The sequence below is a fragment of the Gasterosteus aculeatus genome, chromosome 16 (genome assembly GCF_964276395.1).
Source record: "Gasterosteus aculeatus chromosome 16, fGasAcu3.hap1.1, whole genome shotgun sequence".
NCBI lineage: Eukaryota > Metazoa > Chordata > Actinopteri > Perciformes > Gasterosteidae > Gasterosteus > Gasterosteus aculeatus.
In genome coordinates, this window is record NC_135704.1 from 1,705,151 (window position 1) to 1,719,509 (window position 14,359).

At 43.7% G+C, this 14,359-nt stretch overlaps 1 protein-coding gene across 1 annotated transcript; it reads right to left on the reverse strand.

Annotated features, from left to right (window-relative positions):
• Positions 1-515: 515 nt before the first annotated feature.
• On the reverse strand, positions 516-2,001 carry LOC144388849 (uncharacterized). The gene is given in 4 exon segments (XM_078091306.1): positions 516-716; positions 1,405-1,526; positions 1,622-1,898; positions 1,900-2,001. Coding segments are annotated over 4 exon segments (702 nt in total).
• Between the last annotated feature and the right edge of the window lie 12,358 nt (positions 2,002-14,359).

Genomic DNA, 14,359 nt, shown 5'->3' on the forward strand with positions numbered 1-14,359 from the left:
CAGAACACACGACTAGACCCACCTGGATTAGAACATCAGCCTCATACTCTATAACAAGGCCTACCCTACATTCCAGCCCTGAAGGTTACAGGGAAAGGTGAAGAGTTGCTCTCTCCGTGTGGTTCCTCCAGGCCTATTAGGTTGAGGCAGCTTCTTCACCACATCACCTTTTAGGAACATGTGCCAGATCATTTTCCTTTACAGCAAACGTGGGTCTCTCCCACTCTTTCTTGTTTTCCTGGATTCTTCTGAGGAATTGTGTAAGAACTTCGTCATCCTCAACTTTCTCAACCATGCCAATGTAACAGAGACTCCTGTGTTTGGTTGCAAAGTTAACTAGGACAAAGTCACCCACGGACAGATCTGCGTTTCCAGGATCATCCTCAGAACTTTTTGGGTGCTTTCCTTTTCGGTTGTCCCTTTTCTTTGCTTTTTGCCTGCCAGTTCCTTTTGTCTCTCTTCATAAGCCTTTTCTAGTGTCTGCTTCTCAGGAGTATCAGTTAGGATGGCTGTCTTCACACGCTTTCTCTTGGTTTGGGCTCTGGGGGGACATTTGGGAAGTGGTAGGATTTCCCGAGGAGACACATATCCAGGTCGGCTGGGAACACGTGGCACATCTGAGTCAGCTGGCGAGGCACATCCATGTGGACCATGCGCAGTGGATGGACCTGCATCAGCGAGTGGATCATCTGCAGCGGGTGGATCAGTCGGATCATCTGAAGTGGATGGACCAGTGGATGCAGGCTGCAGCTCAGGAGTCAGGAGTGCACTTAGTGTGCTGTATCAGGTGATCAAGGAACTCAGGCCAGGTGTCTTCATTCATCCATCCTGTTCTGGTGGAGGCACCTTTTTTCTCCAGGAGGTGCTCCTATCATGAAGTGGTCCTTAATCCTAACTCTGGGGAAGATAAACATTGGAGGTATGGCATTCCCAGCAGCATTCACTGCACACACTACAGTCACCAGTTCTCCTCTCTCAGCCAATGTGATAGAACCAACTTGCTTTTTTCCTTTCTCTGTCACAACCTGAATCAAATAGAAAGTTTAGAATCAATGGCATCTGCAATCAGTAGGCTACTATTGTTCTAAAGGTGCATTGTATTTAGTTTCAGTCCATTCATTTTTTTTCCAGTTCACAACATTACTAATATCATTAGTTTTAGCATTCTGCCAATAGCTAGCTGGTCATTATCACAAGCCACTCGGTATCAGTCTGGTGCTCTCTAGTGTATCATGTGTAGCCTACCTGCCGTGGCGTTTGTACTGTAAAGACACCTGTTTCATCCACATTGTAAATCATGTGTGGAGGGAATGTGTACCTGTTAAAGAAGATAGGCAAGAACCAAACTATCTTACAGGTAAAGCCTCCATAAACAATTTGCAACTAAATAATTAATTATGTCACCTGTCCATCACTACAGCCCATTGTAGTTTTATTGAAGGCTGTAGCCCTTCCCAGGGATGTTGCCTCCGGAGTACGGACAGAGAGCTGGCGACGTGCTAGGAAGCTGCCAAACCACTCTTCTCCTAAAGAGTAGAGAATTCTTTATTATAAGATTTAGCTTTGTGGCAAGATCAGTTAACCTACAGAATCAAGTGATCTCTTGCACACCCTAGCCTACCTGAACATTGTTTCTCTGTCCAATTGGCAGGGACAGGGATATTGTTTTTCTCTGCGTATTCAAATGCCAGTTCACGGCACTTAACTGGAGCAAGGCCATGGAACTGGTCAGCTAGTTGTTTCAAGTGTTTGGCAAGCTCCTCCTCCATCTCATCTGTGAATATTCTCCTTGCCTCGGCTACTGCACCCCAGGCTACTGATTTTACTTCCCCTTTCTCTTTTTTCTTTATGAATCTTTGTAGGGTTGTCTTGTCAATATTTCTATCCCTTCCAGCTTTTTCTTAAGGACTTCTTTCCTTGCATGACCTCAGCGGCTGCACTCTCCATCTCTGCGAGGGGTGTTTGGCCCCAGGTTGTCTTCCTGGTGTAGTTTCTTGGCATGATTGCTTTTCTACAATTCTACATTAAAAATAAAACATGTAATATAATTTTACACTAAAATATGTTTAAGACTGAACTTAACTTGTGCTTCAGCATTTCTCACTTTACCCCACAGCCACTATTTTAGAAAAAAACACATCTCTTAGCAATTCAGGCTAATCTTCAGCTAGCATCAACCACATGGTTTTATGTTGGAAGTTCATCAACATGTATGATATACATTTTTCTACCTGAATCAAGAAAATTTACTTTTACATGCAAAAAAACATTTTTGTGAAAAAACATGCTTACCACAGCACCAGCACCAACTTCTCCTTCATGGCAAGTGGGGAATGGGACGGGCTTGAAAACATAAAATCAGGCAGGCAATCAGAGCGCGCTCCCTGTCAGGCTTTCACTGTCTCTCACAGAGAGTTATCAGGGCAGACGTGCCCTCCTGTAGCAGACTAACACGCGTAGCCTTAGACTAGCTTAGCTTGGGTGACCAGACGTCCTATTTTAAATGAACTACTTGAAATGTCAAGGTAAAAGAGGACGTCTGCTTTGTCTTGTGTTGCACTTGCTTGATGTTTGACTATGTTTGGAAAATTGTTGACTTGCTAGTTTGTCATAAACAAAGTAAGCGAACAGGTTTTGCTAAGTTTAGCCGCTAGCAAGACTTCTCGTTAGTGATGTTATCAAGCTTGTTATAGCACGCTCGGACACTGATGATAGTATTGAGTGCTCTCGCGTCGGCTTCTTTGTAATGTTATTGTGATCGCTACAGAGGGAGATGTTGTCGGGGGGGAGCGCTGTGGCTGACGGGGGGTGTAAGTTATGCTACGTGCAGCGTATCGGGTTACAGATGCGCCATTTACCATCGGCGATACCGACGCAGATTTTTTTTTTGCCTAAGAAGTTGGATGTGTGGCATGAGTGCGTGTGAAAACATGCAAACGCGTGCGTCACACGAGGAAACGGTGAGAGTTGGCAGCCTGTAGCTTTGTTGGCTCGCTAGACAACAACTTTCCTAACAGTCAAACATCAAGCAAGCAAGCAAAAATAACCTACAATTTCACTCATGTGGGCCTATGATGATCATGAGGTCAGAATGCACACAAAATTGTACCAAATAATACACACTTGATCCAATAGGCTACATGCTGGTGGAGTCTGAGGGTGGATCTTAACTAAAAATACAAAGAATTAGGTCAAGGAAATACAAATGTGAGAATAAACATCTTTATGCAAGTAAATGAAGCATTGTTTATCCCACAGTCAAACAGATGCCAGGTAAGAAAGGGAACCCTACAGATGTTTTATTTATTACTATCAAAGGTAAATATTCCAGTATCATATCGTAAGTATCGGGTACTGTAATATTTTGGCAGGTATCTAAGTCATCATTTTTGTATTGTGACAATCCTAGTTACTACTGAGGTTCAAAGGAATATGTGGCTCGACAGAGCTGTGACTGTCAGTCTTTGCGCTGGAGAGAAACCTGGAGTTGTTTTCTCTATTAATGATGAGTAAAAAGATGCTGTTGCATTACAGAGCGCCTTATATGTTTTAAGGCTGTCTTGCCAAACTAGCCTAGATCCTTCTGATTTGGTTTGCGCAGTTTGCTGTAGGTTCCGGGTTTGAGGGTTAAACCAAGGAGCAGACTTCCTTCTTGTTGGCATTCTTTTTTCCAGAAGAGCAATAGCGTCTAGCGCCATTCTTAAAGAGCCTGTAGGAGTATCGACAAGTCCATGAGTAAAGTAAGATGTGCTTCCCCCCTTCTCTGCCTCTCTCTCTCTTTTTCCTCGTCTACAGCGTACGTCTCCCCCCCAGGCTGTCAATCACCGCCACGCTTCATCTCGTCACCATGTTGCTTTAACACATTGCCCACATTTCCATATCTGGTCAGCTCAGTATTACCCCCCGCACTCCTCTCCATTTTATCTCAGTCCATTCTGCTGCGTACAGATGTGTCAAACCTGTGTTAAATAAGCCCCTCTGGCGCTGGAAGAATAGATGTAATCTGTCTTTGTTTGAATACGGCTTGAAAAGTCAAAGCCTCCCTGCACACCTGCCTCCCAGATAGCCACATGCAAACAGCTCAAGCCGTGTTTGTTAAGAGAGTGGACCGTGCTTATCGCCTCACACACAAAGTGGACATGGAGCAATCGAACGCCGTAGCCCACGGGGGGAGGCATCAAGGTTAGTTGTAATTGAGAATAAAAAAACTCACTCAACGGTAATGGTTGGATCTGATTACCATTTCCATACTTGTAGGTTTCACAGATTTCCCTTTCACACTTGTTTATTGCATAATGTATGTACTAGCATTACTGAGGAGGACAAATATCCATCCAACTGTGTCCGTCGTTTGGCTCCCGCTTTCTTTCCTGCCTCAATTTTCCAAAATTTAAGGCTGAGCTGTTAATTGACAATTAGCGCATTACATTGAAAATGTGAAATGGGACACTTGGTTTTATTATGGTGAATTTCTACCAGAATGTATGGATGATGACTCCATTGACTGACCATTTGTGACCTTGGATGAAATAGTAATGACCACGGGAAACCAATAAAGAAGCTTAAGTTTGGCCTGACTACTGGTCTCGGACTCTCAGCTGTTCTCCTGCCTTGAACAGGAGCTTCATTTCCACCATGCTACTTTGATGGGGATGTTTTTATACCATGGGCAAATAGGGCTTCGTAGAAATGCACAAAATGTAACTCTTGTCATCTCCAAGATATTTGTGCTGACCTGGAGGTCTTTCGATTAGTGTGTGCTTTCCTCTGAGCACTCCTCTCAAGCACATTTCATAGTGCGCTTCTTTTCTTTTTATAATCCGCATTTACTTTGCACTCAGAGAAATATAAATTTTTAATAGGGACCAGTTGGAGAAATGCAAGGAGAGACCTCACGTGCAATAGGATGAGTTCTCCTCCTGATCTCACTTCAGAAGATACTGTGCTTTCACTGCCACAGAAGAGCAGAGGATAGAGGGGAAACAGTCTTAGGGAAATACACAGCACACTGCATTTTATTCCCTAAACAATACTTTGGTTGGAATTATCTGAGGTCATACAAAGTTTAGGAAAGGAAGATTTGTACGCCTCCCCGCATTCAAGCTGTGATTAAGAAAATCTGGTGTCTCCCAATTTCTTTCACAAAGTTGGGAAAAGTTTAATATTTTAGACTAGCTAACCAATAAGGAGGAGTCATTTTCTCAACGCTTTTACCGCTTTGAAATTTTGATTTCCGCCCCTGTGGTTGTTTTGTGGGTGATCATTGACATCAAACACAAGCAATTATTAAAGCACCTTGACACTTTATGCTTGATCGTGTCGCTAGAAATCTGTTACTATTGCAAAACCTGTTATGCCAACATATGGATTTGATTCGAATATAATTTTTAAAAGAATTAATATGGCGGCAAATCACTGTCAAAATTCGAGAGCGCAAATCAGGTTGATGCGCGCGCGTACATCAAACATCCGCGAGAAAATCTCCGTCTCGCACGAGATATTTGCTCGCTCGCAGGGCGAATCTCTGCTCACGCTCGAAGGTGTTTTCTACGCGCTCGCTGTTTCTCTTTTTGACAGTAAGGGGGCGGAGCCAGTCACCATGGTCTCTACATCGAATTGGTTACAAACCCCGTCGTTGGATTGGCTGGAGTGTTGCATTCACACAACTATAAAAACGATGATAATGATGGTGAATGATGGTTGTAGCTGGTTGTCATCTACGGTCCACTACGATTACCGAAGCGGGGCGTTTGTTGACAACGTTTTATCTCATAAATAATCAAATTTCTATCCCCTTTCTTTCGTGCGGAAATGGGCTTCTATAGTTGTGTGAATGCATAACTCCAGCCAATCCAAAGACGGGGTTTGTAACCAATTAGATGTAGGTACCATGGTGACTGGCTCCGCCCCCTTACTGTCAAAAAGAGAAACAGCGAGCGCGTAGGAAACACCTTCGAGCACGAGCAGCACATATTTCGCGTGAGACAGATTTGCTCGCGGATGTTTGATTTACGCGCGCATCAACCTGATTTGCGCTCTTGAATTTTGACAGTGATTTGCTGCCATAAATAAATCAATGTATGGTGAATTGTGTTAAAGCAACTCAACGCAGTTTGTTGAGGTTAAGGAAAGATGGTGGTCTCTTTTTGATAGTTGCTACCTCCAACCTAAATGTATTACTCTTTGGGCTTTCTAAGAATTAGAGGGACCCCCCCCTCTGATATCATCACTTCATTTTTTTTCTTCCTGTGTCAGGAATTTCATCCCTGACAAATTATGATTGCATTCATCAGACAGCCCTGACTAAAACCTCTAGAATGTGCTAGTTATCAGTAACTCAATAGTTACTTAATGGTTGTTTCCAGGTAAATTACAGTTCCTATAAAAATGAATATTTATTTGAACCGGATTAAGGTTTATAAAAGATTTCCCTTAGTAAGAAAAATATAACTTTACTAATAAGATGAGTGTTGGTTGTATATCTCTGCTTGTTGAACATACATTGTTTGAAATTGAGCAGTTTCCCTTTAAGACAAACTGGTGGTGTCATGTTGAAGAAGCTATTGAAGTTATTTTAGAAAGCAAGAGCTTTGAAAAGATTAATTAATTAAGATTAACACGGAACACAGATTGTGTCCTAACCGCAGAGCTCCAAATGGACAATCCTGTCCTAACCATGTTCCGACATTGTCCCTTTGGGCTAAAATCAGCAACAGTGTATATCATCTTTCAAACGAGGAAAATTTCCTCCAACTCCATCTTCAAGCTTTTGTTGTTCAGTTTGAATATACAATGTTGATTTTAGTCTTGCCCTTCAAGGTCCGAGGGCTGAGACGTACTCCTCATGATCCTGAGCAGAGGACTGTCTCTGAATATAGTGAACAGCTGCATGCACTGTTCATTTTAGAACAGATGTGCATACACTTAACATGGCAGAAGCTTCATGAAATATATCCCCATAGTGACATAGAAGGCGTTTGCCTGGTGTTGCCATGCCAACCCTTTTAGACACCGAACATTTATTTACGTATGTGCGGAGAGACGAAATGAAAGCCCAGATATGTTCAACTCAGCACACACACACATGACCTCACACATCAGCTGCTACACACAATACTCCATAAAGATGAAATCATCATTTACTTTTCACAGCACCTTTTATTAGATCACCTCCTTCCTTCTCTTCCTCTTTCTGTACTTACCGACTCCTATCGGCTGTCATCCGCTGCAGCTAATTGAAGTGTTTGCGGTAAAAAGACCTGGGGAAGGTTGTGGGGGCCCCTATTTAATGAAGTGTGATCTCATTAAAAGATACAGCTGCCGATGTGAGTGCGGGGGGACAAAGGAGGAGAGGCCAGTGAGAGCATCGGCGGGTTGTTGTCCACGCTATTAACAATGCGCCCATCGTGAGATCAACAGGGGCGGGATTAGCATGCATTATTAAGGGCTCGTTAAAGGGGGCTGCTGTCAAGATGATGTTTCGATGTGAACGTAGGAGGCATGATGTGTATGTAATAAAACTTCTGAATCTACAGTAACCTTTGGGTGTGCATGAGCCTGAGATCCGTTGGTAATGGAGTGACCCACTCCCTCTTTTATAAACATCAGTATCCCTCCGTCGGTTATTAAGGAGCAGCAGCAAAATGCTCGGTAGGCTTTCTTTCCGCTAAACGTAACCACTGAGGCTGCATATAGACTCCCTGTTAGTTTATGAACAATCCCAGTTAAGTAGTAGATGTGTCGCCATGATTATTATTATTATGTCTAATGTCTAATGAGTATTTTGTGATTTTGTCTCAACTGAACCTATAACATTTGATTGGCAGCCTTCCTAGTGAATCAACCAAACACAATTTGTCAGATATCGCTCATTCAGACATCTGGACATGTTTTGATTTAATCAACAGGAGATCCGTTGGTAATGGAGTGACCCACTCCCTCTTGAGATGCATGTTGTTGTTTTTTTCCAAAAGAAAAAATAGATGCGCAAATGGATAATAGTAAATAAAATGACTGAATAGTGTAATCTATTTTTGATCAATTGGAAAAGGTGGAATAATTCCTTACATCAGGTTTCTCTCTAGTTGCGGCCAGAGCTCACACAACTGGTGGAAGGTAGCGCTAAGGCTTGATCTAGACCTGTTTGCACCTGGAGGCCCTTCTAGAGTTGAATGAGTTTCTTGTGAACCGCAATGATGATGATTTCCTTAATTCATCTGTACAGGCTACCTACCACACTGTAATAGAGATATTACTATGACTTATTGTTCAAATCCTTTGTATTTACTTAAACAATTAAGGCTTGAAACCCTGAGCTGGAGTACTAAAAAGTGAAACAATTCAGTTATGATGATAAGTTGAAGTTTTCAGTACTCCAGTTTAATGAACTGATTACTGCTTTTAATTATGGTTAAATCCAACAGTCAAAATGAAGTTCCAATGACTGCAGTTCCTCAAATGGCAAATTCAATTTCCATTGGACCCCCATGTGAAATTGTCACAATCTACACAGAAATACAAATGCATACATTCTGCTACTAAAAGTTTTATTTTACTTTTTATACTCCATTTACATTATATTGAGGCTTAAAGTTATGTTTAATCGGACTGTATCAGGAGTGGATCCATCAAAAATATCATTCAGAGTTTGTAAATGCATGACACTAGAGCAGCGGTTCCCAAACGTTTTAGCCCACGCATCCTTCTACCTCCCGACCTCTTCATGCACCCCCAAACCTTCCCACATTCAAAAAAAAAAGAAAAGAGAAACCGAGCCTATTGATAGCTGCAATAAAATAACAGTTTGCTCATTTGTGGTATTGTTATCTAATATTTAGATGGCCTTTAAAGCTCAGTGTCAACCCAAACTACAGGTGGGAAAATGCCCTGGAACACTGCAACAACGTTTTAATCATTTCCAGTTACGTCACGTTTAAACAGCAATAAGGTTGATTGCATCACATTTAATCATACATAGTGGTAACATTCATTAAAATTGTAAAGCAACAAATCATGACTGATTGTCTGACTGAGATATGGGAATTTTGAAATTTTCATTTTAAACAGAACCACTTAAAGAACACTGGTGGAGGGGCGTGGTTAGCTCAGCTGCATGGGGGAGAGCGGGGGAGTGGTTCAGGGGACGGTGCTGGTAGGTGAGGAGTAACCAGGTGTAAATAATCTGCACTGATTGTCTCCTACATAAGCAGTGAGCAGGATCCAGGTCGGGGGAACGTGAGCCGAGCAGAGCGGAATGGAGCACGAGAGCTGAGCGGAGCCGGACAAAGCGAAACCGAGCACGCACATCGAGCGACCTCATTCCTGCTCACTGCCTTCCCCTTTTGGAGAATAAAGACTGGTTACCCTCATCGTGTGTCCGTGCGTCTTTACAGAACCCGCCGGTGGTAGCGCTATCGCGGCTACAAACACATATTGGCACATGTATAGTCTCAAACTGATATGAATAAGAAAGGGAGGAGTCCATTTGAGGATTTCACACACAGCGCAGGGGGGCTCAGGCTGCAGAGAGAGAGGGAGGGGGGAGAAGGAGGAGTAACGTTAGAGAGCGAGTCGAGACGTTTCTACGATTACTCCCCCTCTGTCCATCTCCTCTCTCATAACTCAACAGATGTCTCTCTGACAGTTTCCCGACTTCAGCCAGTTAAGCATATTTGTAATAAAGTTAGCTGATGTTAGCTAGTGTGTCCGTAAAAAGAGCTCAAATGCATTTATTTATGAAATATGTATGGTTTGTTAATGTAGGGTTTTTTATAATTCATGTTGCTATTTTGTGTAAAAACCCACTTATTAAAAAAAGAAATAATAATTTAGGATTAATTATTACAGAGATCACCATTACATTTTTCCGCTCATGCACCCTGAGGGCTGCCCGCACCACACTTTGGGAATCCCTGCACTTGAGGTTCGTTTAATGCAGTTGTGACAATATGGCAAATAGTAGGCTACAGTGTTAAAGTAAAAGTTAGCGTTAGCTTTTAGCAATTGAGCCGAGTAAATCCCGATAACCGGACCCAGACATGATGGCGTATACGCTGTGGCTGAGGTCCTTGAGGACAAGACCGACCCCTGCAAAATGCCCGCCACTGGGTGTTCTATTGGTGGGTGTGGGCTCCAAAAAATCCCCATGCATCTCGCCCTTTTTGAAAACCTGTCTGCCCTTTTCCGCTCTCTGTATCAGGAATCAGGAACATTTATTACCAAAATATGTTAGACATACAAGGAATTTGACTTGGCGCATGACATCAAATCAGACAATCGACAACACGACAGATAAGACAACATAGTGTAAGAACAACATTTAATTTATGCTTGCTCCGAAATAGTGGAACGAGCTCTCTGAAGACACCAGGACCGCAGAGAGCCTTCACATCTTCCGCCGCAAACTAAAGACACACCTCTTCAAACTCTACCTCGACTAAAAGACTAACAAATTGCAGCACTTAAATTGTACTTAACGCCACTCATCTATAGCAAATTGGCTTATTTGAGGAAATTGCACTTTCTTGTTTCTTGTTCCTCTGAGTTTGTACCCTATGGTTGAATGCACTTATTGTAAGTCTCTTTGGATAAAAGCGTAAGCTAAAAGATAAAAATAGAGTGCACCAGCAAACAGAAAGTGACAAGTGAATGTGGAAAGAGAGTGACCAGTGAGATGTCAGTCACTCAGTGGGGGACCCGGGCTCTGTTGATGAGCCCGAATGCCGACAGGAAGAAACCGTTTCTGTGGTGGGAGGTCTTGGTCCTCTGCCGTTGGTGTCTGTCTTGCAGGTTACTGGGTGGCTGGAGGTTGAGGCCATTAACCAGATTGGAGGCAGCTGGCCAGTGCAGCCAGCCTTTAGGAGAAGCCCAACCGGGTGCATTGGCAGCCATACTTCCTGAAGGCACCTGGCTCCCCTCCTCTTCTTGCTCTACACCAACTCTCTCTGCGCTGTCATTCTCTCGCATGGCTTCTCCTACCACAGCTATGCCGATGACCCCAACTAATTCTCTCCTTCCCTCACTCGGACATTCAGGTGGCGGCACGGATCTCTGCCTGTCTGACATCTCTCAGTGGATGTCCGCTCACCATCTCAAAATCAACCCCGACAAGACTGAATTACTTCTCTTTCCTGGAAAAGATTCTTCGACCCAGGATTTGACGGTTAATGGCAACTCCCAGTTTGACTGCTAGGAACCTCGGCATCACACTTGACAGCCAACTCTCCCTGACTCCCAACATCACTGCAACAACACGATCCTGTAGATACACGCTTTACAACATCAGGAGAATACGTCCTCTTCTCACTCAGAAGGCAGCGCAGGTACTGATTCAGGCTCTTGTCATCTCCCGCCTGGACTACTGCAACTCCCTCCTGGCTGGTCTCCCTGCTACCGCCATTCGACCTCTGCAGCTCATTCAGAATGCAGCAGCTCGACTGGTCTTTAACCTTCCGGTATTCTCCCACTCTACTCTGCTCTCATCACTGGCTACCGGTGGCTGCCCGCATCCATTTGAAAACATTGGTGCTAACATACCATGCTGTGAATGGATCGGGTCCAGCTTCATAAATTGGCTTATTTGACGAAATTGCACTTGTTTTTTGAGTTTGTATCCCTATGGTTGAATGCACTTATTGTAAGTCGCTTTGGATAAAAGCGCCAGCTAAATGACAGGTAATGTTTGTTCCTTCTTTAGAAAAAGCATAGTTTATAGTTTAGAAATCAACCTTTTTGTGTTAAAAACCCTTAATTGCCGTAATCATTCATCATTTGTTGCAGTCGAGGAGCCAGACTGTAACAGAGAAGATTTAATTTAACAACATTTAATTTAAATTAAAAATAAAAGAAAAAAAATAGAGTGCACCAGCGACCAGAAAGTGACAAGTGTATGTGGAGTGTGAAAAGAGTGACCGGTGAGATGTCAGTGGGGGATGAGCCCGACTGCTGACGGAAAGATACTGTTGGTGTGGCCGGAGGTCTTAGTCTTGATGAACCTCAGCCTCCTGCCGGATGGAAGGAGCAGGAACAGATTTTGCCCGGAGTGAGAGCGGTCGGCGACAATCTTTCTAGCTCACTTCAGGGTCCTGGAACCGAACAAGTCCTGGAGAGACATCAGATTGCGGCAGAGCAGATGACACGCTGCAGCCTGCCCTTGTCCTTTGCTGTGGCTGCAGCGTACCAGACTGTGATGGAGGAGCAGAGGATGGACTCGATGATGGCCGTGTAGAAGTGCACCATCATCGTCTTTGGCAGATTGAATTTCGGGGGGTGGGATACAGAGGCGTGAGTCCCTGATGGGCTGGGGGAGTTGGTCTGGGGCAGGTTGGTGGAGCTGTGGGGAATGGAGCGAGGTTATTGATTATCTAATCTGCAGTACAACTCGTTCAGTTCAGAGGTCATTCATGGAGTTTTTTTTTGGGCTTGTAGTTTGTGAGGTTTTTAAAGCCTCGCCAAACCGAAGCAGAGTCACTTGCTGAGAACTGTTTAGGTTTTTCAGAGTACAGTAACATCTCTCACCGCCTTGCTAAACCTGTATTTTGACTCTGTACAAGTCTTTGTCCCCACTCTTAGATTCCTGAGTTCAGCTGTAAACCAGGGTTTGACATCCTGTAAGAAGTCACAGCCTCTTTGAACTCATCCGGACTGTTAGTAGCAGTCCTGAAAACAACCCAGTCTGTGCAGTCCAAGCACGCCCGAAGACCCAATTCTTGAATTCCCTCACCGCAGGTTTGCACAGCTTTCTGCTTGCATGCAGGAATCGGATGGACTATGACGTGGTCAGAGTGTCCCAGCGCAGCACGAGGGACGCCGTGATAGGTCCTGCTTGCTGTGGTGTAACAGTGATCCAACGTGCTCTGTAGCTGTAGCGTCCACCCCTGTCGACCGTAGCATCCGCACCCCCCGGCACTCCCAACAAAATCTCACTCCAAGGTTTTTTGAAAGTCCGGTATCAATCCACAACGCCAGGTCTCTGTGAAGCACAAAACGGAGTATGCAAGTCTCTGTCTTTCCTCACCAGCAGCTGAAACGTCCAGTTTGTTGCTCAGTGAGCGCGCGTTGGTGAGAAAGATGCCCGGCAGCGGTGTGCGAAAGCCACGCTTGCAGAGCGCACTAAGGAGCCGGCCCATTTTCCTCTCCTATGGCGTCTCACCGTGTGAGTAAAGGTGAGCACACCTAATTCCACAGAAGAAAAGTTGGAAGTACCTCCGCTGAAGTTGTTGTTCCCAGGATCTTCACAAGCTCATCTCTGGAGAAAGTGCCAAAAGAAAACATAATTAACAAGAAACAAACCGTACCGTCGTACCGAGGCAGCCATCCGCAGCGGATCTTAGATCAGATCATTTGCAGTATGCAGGTGGCTGAGCACAAGACTAACCGTGACTTTGGAGCGACCCAGATGTACCTGCGGGGAAGACAAATACTCCTCCTGGTTTGGGAGATGGCTGTGGCAAAAGTGTAACCCTTAAACAGATCACTTTATGGTTGGCGATTGAGGAAGGCAAGTCACACACCTGCTGCAGTGCATGCAGGGTGCCTGGCTGGGCGAACTTCACTGACCTCCGCACCGCTATCTCGGCCCATGTAAGATTAACTGTCTTATCCGCGTTTTTTCCAACATCAAATGCACCACCCTGCTGAAGACACTTTCCCTTCTTTAGGCCAAAAACATTCACAGCAAAAGGAATATGCAAACGGATAGCAACATTCATGTGCCATGGACCGGACCATTTCTACTCTGGAGGGGCGGCTGTGGCAAGGCCAGCTGGACGCAGTCGTTGATGCCTGGTCCCAAGGGTGCCAGAGGTACAAAGCTGCAGACACTAAAGACATTTTGAACTGCCTGGAGAAAGATGTATCAGGTTGCTCATTATTTGTAAATTAATGAAGTCCATTTTACATTGACCTAAAGGTTTTTCGGTTTGAACTTTCAGTGAATATTCTGTTTAACTCCACTGAATATTTAGTTTAAATACAGTATAGAAGTTGTTAGATATCTGCGTCTTATGTAAAAACTACTTATTTTAATGCGACAAGTATATTAAAAGTATGATGCGGAAATAGAATATGATTCATTCTTGCAATTTAAAGAAGAAAAAATATTGAAAAATACGTCTACATATTATTGTATAATAGTCTGACTGAATATAAAACATTCTGAAATGAGTTTTTATTTATAGTTTTACTTTAAGGCAAATTTTTAATGCAGTACTCACTTTTGTTGCCTTTTTATACCACACCTCTAAGAAAGTTGTGACAGAGGTGTGATACGAGGAACATAAATAAAAACAAATATTTTATCATGGTCACATGCATAATTCAAGAAATGTATTATCAATGTGTGATCTCGCTGTCCCTCTCA